The sequence below is a fragment of the Salvelinus namaycush genome, chromosome 40, assembly GCF_016432855.1.
Source record: "Salvelinus namaycush isolate Seneca chromosome 40, SaNama_1.0, whole genome shotgun sequence".
Taxonomy (NCBI): domain Eukaryota; kingdom Metazoa; phylum Chordata; class Actinopteri; order Salmoniformes; family Salmonidae; genus Salvelinus; species Salvelinus namaycush.
The window spans coordinates 18032082-18050325 of NC_052346.1; the positions used below are offsets into that span (position 1 = coordinate 18032082).

The window sequence follows — 18244 nt, forward strand, 5'->3', positions numbered from 1 at the left end:
TTTATTGAAACTGGTTGCACTGGGTTGAGCAATGTTTGTTGATATGTCAATATAGATTGAATAGCACCAATGCCTGCCACAATGAACCCATTATTGTTAGCCAGGACATAGTCACCAATATCTAATACCTGTCACAAAAGCTGCCAAGGTAAACCTACACCCCCCTGACTATGATTATGTGGATTTTTATAATCAAACTCTATTGGTTTATACTATAGCTTTCTCTTTCCATGAAGTCAAGCACTCCAGCATTCCAGTGATGTGATAGTTTAGAGTTGACATCATCCATTACAGACAAAATTGGATAACTGTGACTTGTGTCATGTGGCTCATCCTGTTCGGGCTGGAGTTGTCCATTGTTGTCTTGCCTTCAGATCCTTTCTCTGAAGAAGACTGCAGAAGACCCCTGATCCAACTGGAAGTTTACCATGTATGGATCCACATGGCGGGCTAAGTGGATGAGGAATTGCCTGAACTATGTGAGTAATCTGGATACAGTGTTACCTCTATGTGTTTACATGTTATTATCAGGCTTCAGACTACTACTGAATTCAGAAAATCTCTATACTCTGATCAATGGCTTGGGTCAATAGACAATAGACAGTTGTGCTACATTTGGGACAACTTCAAGCATGTGGGTTGTCGAAACATTCATTCATAACCTTCATAGAGCCTTTATTCAATATATATTATGTGTGACATTGTTGTTGAATAGTATTCCATACTCATATCGCAGACATATTTCTATTTTCTGCTTCTGCAATTAACTACTTTTTTTAAAACTTAAAACATTAAAGTATGACAATGAAACAACTGTATGTATTAGGTAATTGAAAAATAACGACATAAGTTATTTTTATGCATTTACCATTATGAAAAGGTTATTTTGAATTCACAGAGTAGGTTTATGCTAGGCTATGCTGAAGTTGTGAGTGTAGGATTATATATGCATGTTTGTAGCTAATACATGACACAGCACCGAGTTTGCTACGTAGTTGCACTCGTTTCCAGTATAAAGTGCAACGGGAGAGGCTTTGCGCGCGTCCTCTTCTAGACAGGTAAATGATCTACAAGACACGCTGTACGTGCACTACAATACAGTAACACAATCACCAAACTAAGTGCCCAGTGAAAAATTGTCATGGGTTTCCGTTTTACTCTGGGTGTTCCACAGCTGTGCTATGAATTGTTACGATCATTCAAGTGCCCACTGCTTTTTTACTTATATTATTACGTGCTATTAATTGACCGTTATTTATATATTTTCTTTCTCTCTGCATTGTTGGGAAGTAATAATATCACAGTTAGTCTACACCTGTTGTTTACGAAGCATGTGACGAATGAAATTCGATTTGTCCAAGAGCTGGGCGCAAAAGAAAGGCATTGCCAGAGGTAGAGGTAACCGCTAGCAGTGCGACTGGACTTCAATCATGCGCACAGCTCTGCACTCTGCGCTCTCTGACATTATAGTGGCGTGTTGCCTAATAGAAACGTGAACCACGAACTTTTGCCCTCTCTTGTGTGATGAGAAACAAATAAAGAACCACAGAGAAGTGACCATGTTTTCGCAAAATCCGATAAGTAGCCTTACTAAATATGTTTCGAAGCCGTCAGTCGTGGGACAGGTTGAGGTTTGTATGGTTGAATGTCAGTCGCCTTGCGCGGTTAGGACAGCTGTACCAGACGGACAAACCGCAGATCATGGGAGGGTAGCAAATCAGGCTGATCTGAAGGTAAGAAGAAACCGGTCAGTTAGTTTTTAACTATTTAAATGTATATTCCAATTTTAGATATACATGTATGGTGTTATACTGCTCACAAAAATTCTGAATTTATTTATAAATTCTGAATTGATGTATTTGAAATCTGTGAAAATATTGTTTTGAGTCACGACAGTCAGACCATGTTGTGAGTCCATATCACATCTGTCCCTTGACCCTTTGGTTTGAGGTTACTACTGTACATAGAAAGCTCTCTCAAACATGGAGTATCTTAGTATTTGTTTAACAGGCAGTGTGAGCTGTGGCTTTCCTCATAGGACATACAGTAATGTAGGCTAATATACAGTAATGTAGGTTAATATACAGTAATGTAGGCTAATATACAGTAATGTAGGCTAATATACAGTAATGTAGGTTAATATACAGTAATGAAAAAAATATAGAAAAAAATGTATTGCCCACATGTGACACAAGGTCAGGAGTTCATATTGATCAGATGAGGTGGTGTTATTTCTTATTGTATGGTAGACTGTAGTTTTACCATATTAAAAAATACCATTGGTGGTGTTCACAATGACTGCCAATGCACCGAATGCTCCCTGGCCTCTCCTCTCCTCTTAGCCTGGGTGTCAGATCCAGATGAGCTTTGACTCTAAGCAGAGTCACATTGTTACCGTGTGAGCAGGGTTACTTATGGTCACGTGGTCCTGGAGCTTCTAGTAATGCATGGGGCTTTCAACACCTTTGTTTTACACCAGCAGTCTCTGGTCTGTGTGCTCCATCCTCATACACTGGATGACTAGAAGTACTGTACTTTCTAGGCACAAAAGCCATTTTAACCAGAACCACGATTGTGAAGCAGTGGTGACCTAAGTTGTCCTCTGCGTCAAGCCTTTTTAAGGGGCGGTCACAAATCTAACTCAAGATTTCAATGAGCTGATTGCAATCAGCTTTTTATGGCATCCAGTATTTAAAGGGCTATACAAAACTTTGCTGCTTCGACTTCTGAAAACAGCCTACATATAACTGACATGATCAAGTATGTGCATCTCAAACTTTTCTCTCTCTTTTGCTCTCGTCCTCTACCTCTCTGACCCTCTCTTAAGGAGAAGATGTGTCCCTGTGAGGCCTGGTGTTCCCAGAAGCGGACCTATGAGAACCTGGCCTACGAGCCTGGGAGTCAGAGTGAGCTCTACCCCCAACCTAAGGCCCTCTCCCGGGCTGTTTTCCAGCTCTCTGGCCTCACCCCCAAGTCCTCCATCCAGGCCATCAAGAGCCACGTTGCTAGCCTGAAGGGAGTGGTGTCTGTCAACTTCTCTGTGGCCAGTGGCCTGGCTCAGGTGGACTATAACGCATCATCTGTCTCTACCAGGGAGTTATCTCTGGAGATCCAGGCCATGGGCTACGGCGTCGTGGATGTGGCTGGGGAAGAGGTGACTAAGATCGGGGAGACGGAGGCCACAGAGTCCCTGACGAGGATCGGGGTGAAGGGTATGACATGCCAGTCTTGTGTGCGCTCCATCGAGGGACGGATAGGGACTCTGCCTGGAGTTCTGCACATCAAGGTGTCTCTGAGCGATCAAGAGGCAGTAGTACGATTTCAGCCCCACACAGTGACATCTGAGGAGGTAAAGGAACAGATTGAGAACATGGGATTTGGTACGACTCTTACGAACAAAGACACAAGTATAGATTGTGGGCAAGGGGAGACACATGTGTCATCCTCCATCTTGGATTCACTGACTCAGACGTCTGTCATTGGGATTGTAGGGATGACCTGTAATTCATGTGTCCAGTCCATAGAGGGGAAGATCTCTGAGATGACTGGGGTGTGTTCTATAGCGGTGTCATTAAAGGAGGAACAGGGGACCGTCACCTTTGACCCCAGTCTGACTCAGCCAGAGGAATTAAGGGCAGCCATTGAAGACATGGGATTTGATGCTTCACTCATAGGTATGCTTAATTGTTTATTTCACCTTAGAAATTTAACAAAAATCACAACTACACTTTTATAATCAGACATTTCATTCATGTAATATGGAGAGGGGGGCTCAACTGAGTAGATACATTGTTGTACAGAATGCAGAGAAATGGATTACTTCAACATTCCAAACTCACCAAATTGGCAGTCTCGCAGCGGTGGGCATACAGTAATACTGCCTTCAATGGACAATGCTGTTCAAAGCATTCCATTTCCATCCAGCCTTGCTATTGGTGGAGAGTAGGCAGCACTTGGGCACAGGTCTCCTTGGAAACGAGACAAGTGTGCTTTCTAGTGTGGCATCAAGTGTTCTTGAATTACCCAGACTTGGGGCCAGTAAAACCAGCTTATAAACGGATTATGAAACGGTTTGGTTCTTGTATGTCACCCCCCTTACACTGAAAGCACTCTCTCTCCATCCATGCACAACCCATCCAACCAACGGTCCTGTTAATATGTTGTGTTCTTTTCTCCTGAAGAATCTGGTTCTGCAGAAACTCTACCAACCCCTCCCCTTCAAGGACCAAAGACTCCCCTTTCCCCCCACTTCCCCAGAATGGCTCACAGTAGCTCTGGCTCTACCAAGACTTCCATTAACGGTAGCTCTGGCTCTACCAAGACTTCCATTAACGGTAGCTCTGGCTCTACCAAGACTTCCATTAACGGTAGCTCTGGCTCTACCAAGACTTCCATTAACGGTAGCTCTGGCTCTACCAAGACTTCCATTAACGGTAGCTCTGGCTCTACCAAGATGGCCACTGCCGGTGAGGAGGGGAAGGTTCAGAAGTGCTTTATCCGTGTGACAGGCATGACCTGTGCCTCCTGTGTGGCCAACATTGAGAGGAACTTAGTCAAACACAGAGGTGGGTGTTGTTGTCCTTTAGGTCACTAAGCAGAACGCTTGACCTGGCAGTACAGTTTCTATCATGAGGATAAACCAGTATTTTGTGGTGATGCCACTTTCCCTGGTTAGGGGTTAACTGCACAACATTGTGTGTGTGTGTTCCAGGTGTCATCTCAGTGCTGGTTGCCCTCATGGCTGGTAAGGCGGAGGTGAAGTATGACCCTGGTAGTGTTGATGCCAAGCGGATAACACAGCTCATAGAGGGTCTAGGCTTCGGTGCCACACTGATAGAGGACAATGCTGTTATGGATGGGAAACTGGACCTCTCTGTGAGTCCTCTCATTGGCTGAGACAACATGGAGAAAGAAGAAATAAATTTCTATGCTTGGCTAAATACATTTCTATGCTTGGCTAAATGCATTTCTATGCTTGGCTAAATACATTTCTATGCTTGGCTAAATGCATTTCTATGCTTGGCTAAATACATTTCTATGCTTGGCTAAATGCATTTCTATGCTTGGCTAAATGCATTTCTATGCTTGGCTAAATGCATTTCTATGCTTGGCTAAATACATTTCTATGCTTGGCTAAATACATTTCTATGCTTGGCTAAATACATTTCTATGCTTGGCTAAATACATTTCTATGCTTGGCTAAATACATTTCTATGCTTGGCTAAAAACATTTTCTTTGATGTTTAGTCCAGTCCTACATTGGGCCAACGTATTGTCTGGTACGGCTGCATTAAGTTTCGGTTTGTTTCGCTCATCTCATGTGTAGGTAACTGGGATGACATGTGCGTCGTGTGTCCATAACATTGAGTCCAAACTCACCAGGACCAACGGGATTCTAGAAGCCTCAGTTGCACTGGCAACCAACAAAGCCCAGATCAAGTTTGACCCAGAAGTTCTTGGAGCTCGTGACATCATCAGAATGATTGAGGTAGCTAGCTATAACTTGACTTTGCTGTCATGTCTCTTTAAATTTTGTTGCTAAATTTGTTTTCCCATCACCAACATCTTGTAATTGTTTTGATCACCTATATATTCACATTTTGCAATTACAGTGTTGGTACATATTCTTACACATATTTACAACTTTAGTAACTCTGTCTGTTCCAGGGGCTAGGCTTTGGGGCGTCTCTAATGAAAGCTGAAGGCTTTGGGAAAAACCTGGATCATGGGGAAGAGATTCAACAGTAAGTATCTGTTTTGGTCGGCTGTAGATTCAGACTTGAGATACGTGTTCTTGAATCAACCTTGAATTGTTTTAACACACTCTCCTCTCTGCATGCGTCCTGCGTGTGTGTGTGTGTTCCAGGTGGAAGAACTCGTTCCTGTTCAGTCTGGTGTTTGGGGTGCCAGTGATGGGCTTGATGATCTACATGATGGTGATGGACAGTCAGCACGGGGAACACGGTGGCTCTATGCCCGAGGAGCAGAACCTTCTCCCAGGCCTCTCCCTCCTCAACCTGGCCTTCTTCCTGCTCTGTACACCTGTCCAAGTATAATAAGACCCTACCTAGCTCTGATACTGGCCAAGTCTCACTACTGTAGAAGTGTCTGTGACCCCCAGATACTATATGACCCTACCTAGCCCTGCTACTGGCCCAGTCTCAGTACTGTAGAAGTGTCTGTGACCCCCAGATACTATAGGACCCCACCAAGCCCTGCTACTGATTATCTACTGTATGTAGTAGTCCATTATATAATACCTGTAAGTCACATTTCTCTCTCTCTCTCGCTCTCTCTCTTCATACCTCTCTTTCTCAATCTCTCTCTGCCTCTCGCTCTCTCTCTCCTCCTCTTTCCCTCCCCCACCTCCTACTCCTCCATCAGATCTTTGGGGGTCGTTATTTCTACATCCAGGCGTACCGCTCGTTGAGACACCGCACGGCTAACATGGACGTCCTCATCGTCCTGGCAACCTCCATCGCCTACATCTACTCAGTTGTGGTCCTCATCGTGGCGATGGCAGAGAGAGCCAATCAGAGCCCTGTCACCTTCTTTGACACCCCGCCCATGCTCTTCGTCTTCATCGCCCTGGGCCGGTGGCTGGAGCACATAGCAAAGGTACGGCTATTCTATTCTACCCTACTCTATTCTACTCTATTCTATTATGCTATATTCTACTCTATTCCATTCTATTATATTCTACTCAATTGTATTCTACTCTACTCTGCTCTATTCCATTCTACTCTATTATTTTCTACTCTATTGTACTCTATTCCATTCTACTCTATTATTTTCTACTCTATTGTACTCTATTCCATTCTACTCTATTATTTTCTACTCTATTGTACTCTATTCCATTCTACTCTACTGTACTCTATTCCATTCTACTCTACTGTACTCTATTCCATTATACTCTACTCTATTCTACTGTACTCTATTCCATTATACTCTATTCCATTCTATTATATTCTACTCTATTCCATTCTATTCTATTCCATTATATTCTACTCTATTCTACTGTACTCTATTCCATTATATTATATTCTACTCTATTCCATTCTATTCTACTCTACTCTGTTCTACTGTACTCTATTCCATTATACTCTACTCTACTACATTCTACTGTACTCTATTCCATTGTACCCTACTCTATTGCATTCTATTATATTCTACTCTATTCTATTCTACTCTACTCTGTTCTACTCTACTCTATTCTACTCAACTCAATTGTATTCTACTCTACTTTGCTCTATTCCATTCTACTCTATTGTATTTTACTCTATTCCATTCTATTCTACTCTACTCTACTCCATTATACTCTACTCTATTCCATTATACTCTATTACATTCTATTATATTCTACTCTATTCCATTCTACTCTATTCTCCTCTACTCTGTTCTACTCTGTTCTACTCTACTCTATTCTACTCTATTCCATTCCACTCTATTCTACTCTACTCAATTCTAGTGTTTCCCCTACAATTAGTTATGCGGGTTGCATTCCACTTTCCTTTACCTGGACCACAGCTAAAGTCCTTTTGGTTGGAAGTACTTCTGTTGCTCACAGCTTTATGGATGGTTGATCACCAGGCGGTTATTCTAGGTTATATCTGATCAGTTTTTGTGGCATTTATGGTCATATGATTGTGTGTATATTATGGTGTCAGTGTGGGAAAGCAATCACCAGACTACAGGCTGAAGGCTTATGCTGAGGCCGGCTGGTAATTCCCAGGTTTAATCAACACCCACTCACGTCATTGTCTCTGTCTGTGTTTCCTGTTCCTGTTCTGCAGAGCAAGACATCTGAAGCATTGGCCAAGCTGATGTCACTGCAGGCTACTGATGCCACTGTGGTCACGTTAGGTCCTGACCACTCCATCCTCAGGTGAACCCAAACCCAGCTCCATTTTCCCACAGTGAACACTTGTGGAAAAATATGTTTATTTTATGTGATGTTTATTTTTATATTGGCATCATATAATCAAACCTGCCTTAGCCATGATTTCTTTACAATCTGTTTATAGCTGTGTCCATAAACTATTCGTAGAATATTTCACCACAATAAATCAGTACTGTGTCTGTGCTGTGTGCGTACGTGCGTGTGTGTGTCTGTACTGTGTGTGTCAGTGAGGAGCAGGTGTCGGTGGAGCTGGTCCAGAGAGGAGACATAGTGAAGGTGGTACCTGGGGGAAAGTTCCCTGTGGACGGGAAGGTGATCGAGGGAAGCTCCATGGCAGATGAGTCCCTCATCACAGGTAAGAGCCGTTTTGTTGGGGAACCAATGGGCCATAGTGGTTTACTGTCATTATGGTCCTTTTGTGGTCTATTGGTGATTGACTGTGTTGTAGTGAAGGGTAAAGGCATGTAAATGCACCTTTTTTATTTAACACTAGCAAAATACCTCTAAATGACCCACCTAGTGTGGAAAAATGCATCGAAAATATAGGTAGCATTACTTTATTCACCGCTAACGGCGATCAGCGTTGACCTACTTATTTTCTAAACACTACATCACTGGTAGTCATTGTGGTCATTTAGTAGTCTATATCGGTGGTTGTTGATAGTCATTGTGGTTCTTTGGTGGTCTACCATGGTTGATGGGGTGGTCAATGTTCTCTCTGTGGTCAGGTGAGCCCATGCCTGTGAGTAAGAAGCGTGGCAGTTCAGTGATAGCTGGCTCCATCAACGCCCACGGATCTCTACTGGTGCAGGCCACCCACGTAGGAGCAGACACCACCCTCTGTCAGATAGTCAAGCTAGTGGAGGAGGCACAGACATCCAAGGTAAACAAACCACTGTATGGCCAAGGTCAAGACTGGACGTCTTTGATTGTAAGCTACAGTTACCTGTGTAAGTTACAATATAATCAGTTATTGATTATATTTTCTAAGTATCTGAAACATCTCTTGTTGGACTAGGCTCCCATCCAGCAGTTTGCAGACAGACTGAGTGGCTACTTTGTACCCTTCATAGTCATTGCCTCAGTGCTAACACTGCTGGTCTGGCTGGTGATCGGCTTTGTCAACTTCCACGTTGTGAAGGAGTACTTTCCTGTGAGTAACCACAAGAGCTTATCAAACTCATAACAAAGCCTTATGGCGTTGATGTACTTTCTGAACGAAAAGATCAGTTCTGAATCATAGTGTTTGTGTGTTTCAACCTCACAGGGTTACGATGAGAACATCCCCAAGACAGATGTTATTGTCCGCTTCGCCTTCCAGGCCTCCATCACAGTCCTGTCCATCGCCTGCCCCTGCTCTCTGGGCCTGGCGACCCCGACAGCTGTCATGGTGGGCACGGGGGTCGGAGCCCAGAACGGCATCCTCATCAAGGGAGGCGAACCGCTGGAGATGGCCCACAAGGCAATGCACCTCTATTTACTACCTCCCAACCAAAACATACTTCCTGTAAACTTCCAGTGTTTTCCAAACTGTAGTGTGGGCTGGGTACAGGGTAGAGTCGGTTATGGTGACTTAGTGTGAAGCTGTACATGTATGATAGGCATTTTCCACTGCTCTAACCCTAAAAGCCACAGCTAAAGCTACCACCAGTGACACAGAAAGAAAATGACAGTGTTTTCCGCTCCCTCCTTTCCTCCCATTCAGATCGGTGCGGTGATGTTTGATAAGACGGGCACCATCACTAACGGCGTCCCGCGGGTGACGAGGGTGTTGGTGCTGTGGGAGAGGGCACGGCTGCCCCTGCGTAAGGTCCTGGCACTGGTGGGCACAGCGGAGGCCAGCAGTGAACACCCACTGGGGATGGCTGTGGCCAAGCACTGCAAAGAGGTGAGGGTATTTCATTGATATCTACCAGGAATCTGTGCTTTAGCCGCTGTATAAACACAGACAAGGTCATTCTATCCACTTTACCCTGGAATTCTTCCCCAGGTCGTTGATATAAATGAGAATGAATGTTCGCAGTCAACTTACCTAGTGAAGTAAGGGCTCAATATAATGAAATAAATAACCAGTGTGGGCGTGCGCCTGTCCGTATGTATATCAGGAGCTGGAAACAGATGCTCTGGGTTCCTGTAAGGACTTCCAGTCAGTGCCAGGCTGTGGGATCAGCTGTAAGGTGTCTAACATTGAGGAGGTACTGCTGGAGGGTGACCAGGACTCCTGTCATACCCAGGTCACACTGCAGGGGGCCACGACTGATGAGAGCAGCCTGGTCGGCGATACTGTGTCAGTGTCAGGTCAGCGTTGCTTTACAACATCACGGTTTTTACCCCTTTACTTTGTGGTCGTACTCATGATGTACAGTAGCAATCAAAAGTTTGGACACACCTACTCATTCAAGGGTTTTTCTTTATTTTTACTATTTTCTGCATTGTAGAATAAAAGTGAAGACATCAAAACTATGAAATAACACATGGAATCATGTAGTAACCAAAAAAGTGTTAAACAAATCAAAATATATTTTAGATTCTTCAAAGTAGCCACCCTTTGCCTGGATGGTAGCTTTTCACACTCTCGGCATTCTCTCAACCAGCTTCATGAGGAATGCTTTTCCAACAGTCTTGAAGGAGTTCCCACGTATGCTGAGCACAGGTTGGCTGCTTTTCCTTCACTCTGCAGTTCAACTCATCCCAAACCATCTCAATTGGGTTGAGGTCGGGTGATTGTGGAGGCCAGGTCATCTGATGCATACTCCATCACTCTCCTTCTTGGTCAAAAAGCCTGGAGGTGTGTTTTGGGTCATTGTCCTGTTGAAAAACAAATGATAGTCCCACTAAGCTCAAACCAGATTGGATGGCGTATCGCTGCAGAATTCTATGGTAGCCATGCTGCTTAAGTGTGCCTTGAATTCTAAATAAATCACTGACAGTGTCACCAGCGAAGCACCATCACACCACCTCCTCCATGCTTCACGGTGGGAACCACACATACGGAGATCAACCGTTCACCGACTCTGCGTCTCACAAAGACACGGTGGTTGGAACCAAAAAGCTCAGATTTGGACTCATCAGACCAAACAACAGATTTCCACTGGTCTAATGTCCATTGCTCGTGTTTCTTGGCCCAAGCAAGTCTCTTCTTATTGGTGTCCTTTAGTAGTGGTCTTTGCAGTAATTCAACCATGAAGTCCTGATTCACACAGTTTCCTCTGAACAGTTGATGTTGAGATGTGTCTGTTACTTGAACTTTGTGACACATTTATTTGGGCTGCAATCTGAGGCTGATAACTCTGATGAACTTGTCCTCTGCAGCAGAGGAAACTCTGGGTCTTCCTTTCCTGTGGCGGTCCTCATGAGAGCCAGTTTCATCATAGCGCTTGATGGCTTTTGCGACTGCACTTGAAGAAACTTTCAACGTTCTTGAAATTTTCCGGATTGACTGACCTTCATGTCTTAAAGTAATGGTGGTATCACGTTTTAGGTAAGACCCAGATGCAGACAGTTTTGAAGAAACAAAGTTTAATACTTAACAGGGGCAGGCAAACAACAGGTCAAGGCAGACAGGGGTCAATAATCCAGAGAGGATGTGAAGGGTCCAGAACGGCAGGCAGTCTCAGGGTCAGGGCAGGCAGCGGTCAATAATCTAGAACGGTGGGGTAAGGTACAAAACGGCAGGCAGTCTCAGGGTCAGGGCAGTCAGAATGGTCAAACCAGGAAGGACTAAAAAACAGGAGCAAGAAACAGGCAGGAGCAGGGAAACAAACGCTGGTAGGTTTTACGAACAAAACGAACTGGCAACAGACAAAAAGAGAACACAGGTATAAATACACAGGGGATAATGGGGAAGATGGGCGACACCTGGAGGGGTGTGGAGACAAGCACAAAGACAGGTGAAACAGATCAGGGTGTGACAGGTGGACTGTCGTTTCTCTTATTTGAGCTGTTCTTGCCATAATATGGACTTGGGTCTTTTACCAAATAGGGCTATCTTCTGTATACCACATCTACCTTGTCACAACACAACTGATTGGCTCAGACGCATTAAGAAGGAAAGAAATTCCACAAATTAACTTTTAAGAAGGCACACCTGTTAATTGAAATGCATTCCAGGTGACTACCTCATGAAGCTGGTTGAGAGAATGCCAAGAGTGTGCAAAGCTGTCATCAAGGCAAAGGGTGGCTACTTTGAAGAATCTCAAATATAAAATGTATTTTGATTTGTTTAACACCTTTTTGGTTACTACATGATTCTATATGTGTTATTTCATAGTTTTGATGTCTTCACTATTATTCTACAATGTAGAAGGTTGTCTAGCCTTGAAGTCCAATCCATTGCTAATATGTTTTGTGTGTTGTCCAGGTGCCTCTGCTAGCCCCTCCTATTCGGTCCTGATCGGGAACAGAGAGTGGATAAGGCGGAACGGGCTTCATGTAGGAGCTGATGTGGATGACGCCATGTCCAGCCACGAGACCAAGGGGCAGACAGCCATCCTGGTAGCTATAGATGGTACAGTCTCAGTCCAATGACAGACATTTACATTTGAGTAATTTAGCAGATGCTGTTATCCAGAGAGACTTCCAGTTAGTGCATTCATCTTAAGATAGCTAGGTGGGACAACCACACATCACAGTCATAGTAAGTACATTTCTCCTCTATAAAGTAGATATCAGCAGAGTCAGTGCTGGTAAGTGGAAAAAGTCAAGTGCGAGTGTTAGTTCACGAAAGGTATAGTTTTTTAGTTTTTTTGGGGGGGGGGGTCCAACAGAGGAGAAGCCTTCACATCCCACTGGGTCAGGTTATGGACACATTTTGTAATAGTCCTGAACTGTCTCTCAACAGTGGTTTATCTATGACCCTCAGGACTGTGTCCTTCTCCAACAGTGGTTTATCTATGTCCCTCAGGACTGTGTCCTACTCCAACAGTGGTTTATCTATGTCCCTCAGGACTGTGTCCTACTCCAACAGTGGTTTATCTATGACCCTCAGGACTGGGTCCTTCTCCAACAGTGGTTTATCTATGACCCTCAGGACTGTGTTCTTCTCCAACAGTGGTTTATCTATGACCCTCAGGACTGGGTCCTTCTCCAACAGTGGTTTATCTATGACCCTCAGGACTGTGTCCTACTCCAACAGTGGTTTATCTATGATCCTCAGGACTGTGTCCTACTCCAACAGTGGTTTATCTATGACCCTCAGGACTGTCTTCCCACAGTGTTATGACCCTCGGCCTACTCCAACAGTGGTTTTATCTATGACCCTCAGGACTGGGTCCTACTCCAACAGTGGTTTATCTATGACCCTCAGGACTGTGTTCTTCTCCAACAGTGGTTTATCTATGACCCTCAGGACTGTGTCCTTCTCCAACAGTGGTTTATCTATGACCCTCAGGACTGGGTCCTTCTCCAACAGTGGTTTATCTATGACCCTCAGGACTGTGCCCTACTCCAACAGTGGTTTATCTATGACCCTCAGGACTGTGTCCTACTCCAACAGTGGTTTATCTATGACCCTCAGGACTGTGTCCTACTCCAACAGTGGTTTATCTATGACCCTCAGGACTGTGTCCTACTCCAACAGTGGTTTATCTATGACCCTCAGGACTGTGTCCTACTCCAACAGTGGTTTATCTATGACCCTCAGGACTGTGTCCTTCTCCAACAGTGGTTTATCTATGACCCTCAGGACTGTGTCCTTCTTCAGCAGTTGTTTATCTATGAGGTACATACACTGAACATGGGATATGTTTCAATCCCCTGCATCAACCTCACCGTTCCGTGTCGTGGACATGTTCCATCTCCTCTTCCTATGTGTTCCTAGGTGTACTGTGTGCCATGCTGGCCATAGCAGACACAGTGAAGACAGAGTCTGCCCTGGCTGTCCATACTTTACTCAGCATGGGGATAGAGGTGGTCATGATCACTGGGGACAACAGACGTACTGCTAAGGCTATAGCCACACAGGTAAGAGAAAGATAGAGACTGCACACATGCACGTGCAGCACATGGGGATGTGGGAAACTTACTCCTCAGCCTGAAGGGTCGCCACTTGTGCCGCCAAATTGTACATTCTATGGTGGCGCCGACTGGTAAGACTCTTTGGGAGGGCGGTCACGTGTGCTAGCAAGACAGAGGTTCTGGGTTCGAGTCTTGGTGTGAGCTGAATCAGGAGGAAGTGGTACTCGCTAAGCAAGCAGCATGGCGTTCACTACACACTCACGTCTGAATTGTGTCTCTGTCCCTCCTCCAGGTGGGCATCAGGAAGGTATTTGCGGAGGTGCTGCCGTCCCACAAGGTGGCCAAGGTGCAGGAGCTGCAGGAGAGGGGTCTGAGGGTGGCCATGGTGGGTGACGGGGTCAACGACTCGCCCGCCCTCGCCCGCGCCGACGTGGGCATCGCCATAGGGACGGGCACAGACGTGGCCATAGAGGCAGCTGACGTGGTGCTGATCAGGGTGAGGAGCAGAGTGGGGTGTGGTTGGGATGTTAACTACATACTAGTTACATGTGTTGTGATATACTTGAAAGGGAGAGATGAGGTCTACTGGCTGTATTTTCTGTCCCAAAGGAACTTTAGTTATTTGATTTTTTTTCTCCTTTCTATGTAGAATGATCTGTTAGACGTGGTGGCCTGTATTGAACTGTCCAAGAAGACTGTTCAGAGGATACGCATCAACTTTGTCTTCGCTCTCATTTACAACCTGGTAGGGATTCCCATCGCCGCAGGTGAGTAACAAATCATATTTTATTGGTCGCATACACATATTTAGCAGATGTTATAGCGAGTGTAGTAAAATGCTTGTGATCCTAGCACCAACAGTGCTGTTGTGTGTGTGTGTGTGTGTAGTAAAGCTGAGTTGCACTGTACCTCTGCAGGTGTGTTTCTGCCTGCTGGCCTGGTCCTACAGCCATGGATGGGTTCAGCAGCCATGGCTGCTTCCTCTGTGTCTGTGGTCATCTCTTCCCTGCTGTTAAAACTGTGAGTGTATGCTTCTGCCTCTCTTGTCTGTCCGTCCTTCCATCTATCTCCCTGTCTGTTGGGGATTTTGCTGTGTATTTATTTCAACCAATCAAACTTGCCCTCCTAGATGTTTTGCATACTTTTCAACATCCCAGATGGGAACTTTTACTGGACGTCATGCATTTTTATACCACTTTTCATGCACCAAAATCTCAATCTCTTCACTGTAAACTAGGTCCATTGAGAAGCGTTTCCATAGTAACCTGAGTAAAGCAGCGTGTGCCTGTAGAACAGCCCAGGGCACCGTGTCCAGAGTGTCTCTGTTGCAGCAGCCCACTCACTGAACACTACACAGACTGAACACAGTGCACTTTGACCTCTCAGCTGTATCTAGTTAACTATTTGGAACCACTCCAACTCCCTCTTTATTTATGGCAAACAATGTAAATGTCTCAATCTTTCTCTCCTTTTCTGTTCCTTACATGACACATGTTTTTATGTCATGTTTGTCTTACTCACTCACACGTTATTCTGCCTATATTAACACACCACTTGTCCGTTTCAGGTCAAGTCTCTGTCTCTACACTTTTCTCCCCATCTTCCTCATACTCGCTCTCTCGTTTACTCGTTCAAATATTTTTTACTGAACACGCACAAGAATGGTGTATAGGTATAAAAGACAAGTATGCAATTCTTATCTAAACATAAAAGAGCAGACAGAAACAACAAGACCCAGAGTTCTGGGTACAAAACAAATATTACAAAACAAGACATACAGAACAAGGACAGGCAGAAAGAGGGTAGGTGTCACCCCCCTTATTCCCCCTCCCCCCTTATTCCCCCTCCCCCCTATTCCCCTCCCCCCTATTCCCCTCCCCCCTTATTCCCCCTCCCCCCTATTCCCCTCCCAACTGCTCGGGTGGCGGGGCAAGCACATGCTGCCCAAAGGTAGATTAAAATATTACAATTGAGAGTGCATTAAAATGTACAAATTCACAGCGCCGACTGGTCCAAGTAAGAGGGGAAAGGCTGCCAGATTTGATCAAATGTTGATAATTTATTGTTCAGAATATATCTAATTCTTTCTAAGTGTACAGTGTTTGCCAATTCGCTAAGCCATAATTTGGTAGAGGGAGCTTCCCTCCTTTCGCTCTCTCGTTTACTAAAACTGACCTCAGTCCTCTTCTGCTTCTGCCTGCTCCAGGTATAAGAAGACATCAATCGAGACGTATGAGTTCCGGGCCCAGGGGAACATGAAGAGCCTGAGCCCCAGCCAGGTGAGCACCCACGTGGGTCTGGACGACCGGCGACGCACCCCTCCCTCCCTCCGCGGAGCCTGGGAGCGCCTGAGCCAGGGCAGCCGCCTCTCCCTGCCCAACTCCCTCTCCAGCCAGCCGGCCAGCCGAGGTCCATCCACCCCCTCTCTCCAGGACCGCCGCTCCCTGCTGGACCACGAGAAGGAAGTGGGCCTCGTAGTGTAGCAAGGTGCCAGGTAGAGGAGATTATGTCGAAAGGGAAACTACCTGTCCCTATGGAAACCGTCTGATGGAAAGGTCCAAGGGAAACTGTCCACATTCCTTAGTCTCATCCTCTTCATGTCAATTAGATGTATTTTAATATTTGACTGAACGATAACTGAGAAATTAATCAATACCTAGAAATTAATCATTCACAAACTTACTTTCTTTTAAATCTTTCAAGACACTTTTTATCACAAGCGATTAAACAATATGGCTCTTCAGTTTACATTATGAAGAAATGTTATTCGTTGTGAACTTTTTTTAGGGGGATTGTCATGTGTGGTTTGCCCACCAATCGTCTGTTTTGAGTGTGTTCTAATGATTAATTTGTCTCTCCTTTGTCCCTGTAGTCCAAATATATTTCAGTAAAATCCACCAAGGTTTCTGCTTTGTATTTCCCTTGACTTGCTTGCGTAGCCCATCTCATCAAGCTTTTACAAAACATCTCCATCAACATGTACATGTAGGCTTGTAAGTAGGCCATATGTGTATAATCACCTTCTAAATTCAAAGCATCGTGTTTGTAGAACCTCATCGGAAAGATCTTTACTACATCTTCAGAGCTAAAGATACACATCAATTCTGTGTCAGTGAGAGAATGGATCATTCATGTGGCATGGCCTGTCATGTCTTCACACTAGTGGTAGTAGATGGTGAGGACAGGGAATAGGTTACACCCCTGAAGTCCCCGAGGGTGCATCTCAATAGTCTGCATTGACTTCCTCAACTGTCTCTCATTTGACCCACATGAAAGAACTGCAATGAATTTGGATTCCTTATAAGATGTGATTTTCCCCCTTTTATGAAGTTCAGGGTAAGGGAGTGGGGTTACCAATCACTGTCTACGTTGCTTGATAATGAGGTCCACAAAATGCGCTCATCTTTCATTCAGTAAACTGAGAAGACTTCTTCTGCTATTAAACTTGTATGTCTATTTCTAAATGATGTTACCTAACTGGTTTAACTGGTGGGTGGGCAGCTGTGGGTGGTGGGTGGGCAGCTGTAGGTAGCCTGCGAGATGAAAAAACTGTATTTTAGGCGCAACATTCAGAGAAACGTATTTGGACAATATTCCTCCTATTCATGAAAACATTGCACTCGCCCAGGCAGTTGTTTTAATAAAGTACTCTGCAGGGACGCGGGAGGGCGAGACTCTCCCTGATAAAGGAGAGGCTCAAGAATACAGTTTCACAGAAGATGCTCAACTGAAACCGTCTCCTAGTTCCACTTGTTTTGTTGTGCACTGATTCAAAAACAGAACTTTACACACGTTGTCGCAGACTATTTCAGGAAGGCTAGAAGGTAAGTAATTGTGAATTGGTGGTTTTTATATTATTAACAAGTATTTGCGGAGAACATTTTAAATTCTATCTAAACAGTAGGCTAACCTTTTTGTCTTGACATAATTGACCATCCAAGTCATTCGATATAGCCTTTGCGCTTATTTCAATTGGATGTGCATGGTTACCAGTTTTCCAGTACGGTCTCCCTCTGTTTTCTGGTCAGTGTGGATGCAAAATAATGTTCAGGTGGATATTAGGTTGTAGGTGACTGTAAGGGAATTCTGCCCTATGCACACAAGAGACCACTGGAAAACTTCTTTGATCAGAGGTTTTGTTAAATAAGGATTGCAACCCGGAGTACACACTTACAGCAATTTGCAAGCAAGACACTCAGTTCTAAAGATGGTGTTTTTCCTTTTTATCCCCTACTATAGTTCACCCCGCCCAGGGTGATGTCCCTTAACTTTAATACCATATAAGCTCATCATTTTCACTCCGCTGGGCGGAGTTCAGGTTATTGTGTTATTGGCAGTTAGTTTCCCAATCCTTCTTCCTCTTATTGCTATCATGTGCTAGCAGAAGTA

The 18244-nt window shown here is 44.6% G+C and overlaps 2 protein-coding genes across 6 annotated transcripts; both read left to right on the forward strand.

Moving 5' to 3' along the window:
- The first annotated feature begins 1391 nt into the window (after nt 1–1391).
- On the forward strand, nt 1392–16771 carry atp7b (ATPase copper transporting beta). Of its 5 annotated transcripts, XM_038980027.1 has the most exons (22): nt 1398–1733; nt 2828–3349; nt 3518–3674; nt 4182–4565; nt 4712–4875; nt 5327–5488; nt 5668–5744; nt 5867–6050; nt 6385–6618; nt 7794–7885; nt 8128–8255; nt 8629–8783; nt 8919–9053; nt 9168–9362; nt 9606–9788; nt 10006–10198; nt 12261–12407; nt 13719–13861; nt 14148–14351; nt 14505–14622; nt 14773–14875; nt 16062–16771. In XM_038980027.1, exons 1-22 carry the CDS (start codon nt 1560–1562, stop codon nt 16336–16338), a joined length of 4131 nt encoding a protein of 1376 aa, XP_038835955.1. In that variant the 5' UTR covers nt 1398–1559; the 3' UTR covers nt 16339–16771. The 5 variants fall into 5 exon arrangements, 4 of the variants coding, with proteins under 4 accessions (XP_038835956.1, XP_038835954.1, XP_038835955.1 ...); XM_038980026.1 differs by having other exon boundaries at nt 1397–1733; nt 2828–3674; XM_038980029.1 differs by lacking the exon at nt 1398–1733 and having other exon boundaries at nt 3233–3349; nt 3492–3674.
- Nucleotides 12901–13650, forward strand: LOC120033608. Its single transcript, XM_038980031.1, has 2 exons — nt 12901–13097; nt 13164–13650. The coding sequence occupies exons 1-2, from the start codon at nt 12919–12921 to the stop codon at nt 13630–13632; spliced, it is 648 nt and encodes a 215-aa protein (XP_038835959.1). The 5' UTR covers nt 12901–12918; the 3' UTR covers nt 13633–13650.
- Nucleotides 16772–18244: the final 1473 nt, after the last annotated feature.

Excerpts from the sequence above, each read along its gene's own strand:
- atp7b (XM_038980026.1), top strand. The coding sequence starts at position 1,560 with ATGTTTTCGCAAAATCCGATAAGTAGCCTTACTAAATATGTTTCGAAG. Across the intron at positions 5,745-5,866 it reads CATGGGGAAGAGATTCAACA|GTGGAAGAACTCGTTCCTGT; the intron begins GTAAGTATCTGT and ends TGTGTGTTCCAG. Across the intron at positions 7,886-8,127 it reads CCTGACCACTCCATCCTCAG|TGAGGAGCAGGTGTCGGTGG; the intron begins GTGAACCCAAAC and ends TGTGTGTGTCAG.
- LOC120033608 (XM_038980031.1), top strand. The coding sequence starts at position 12,919 with ATGACCCTCAGGACTGTGTTCTTCTCCAACAGTGGTTTATCTATGACC. Across the intron at positions 13,098-13,163 it reads GGTTTATCTATGACCCTCAG|GACTGGGTCCTACTCCAACA; the intron begins GACTGTCTTCCC and ends TATGACCCTCAG.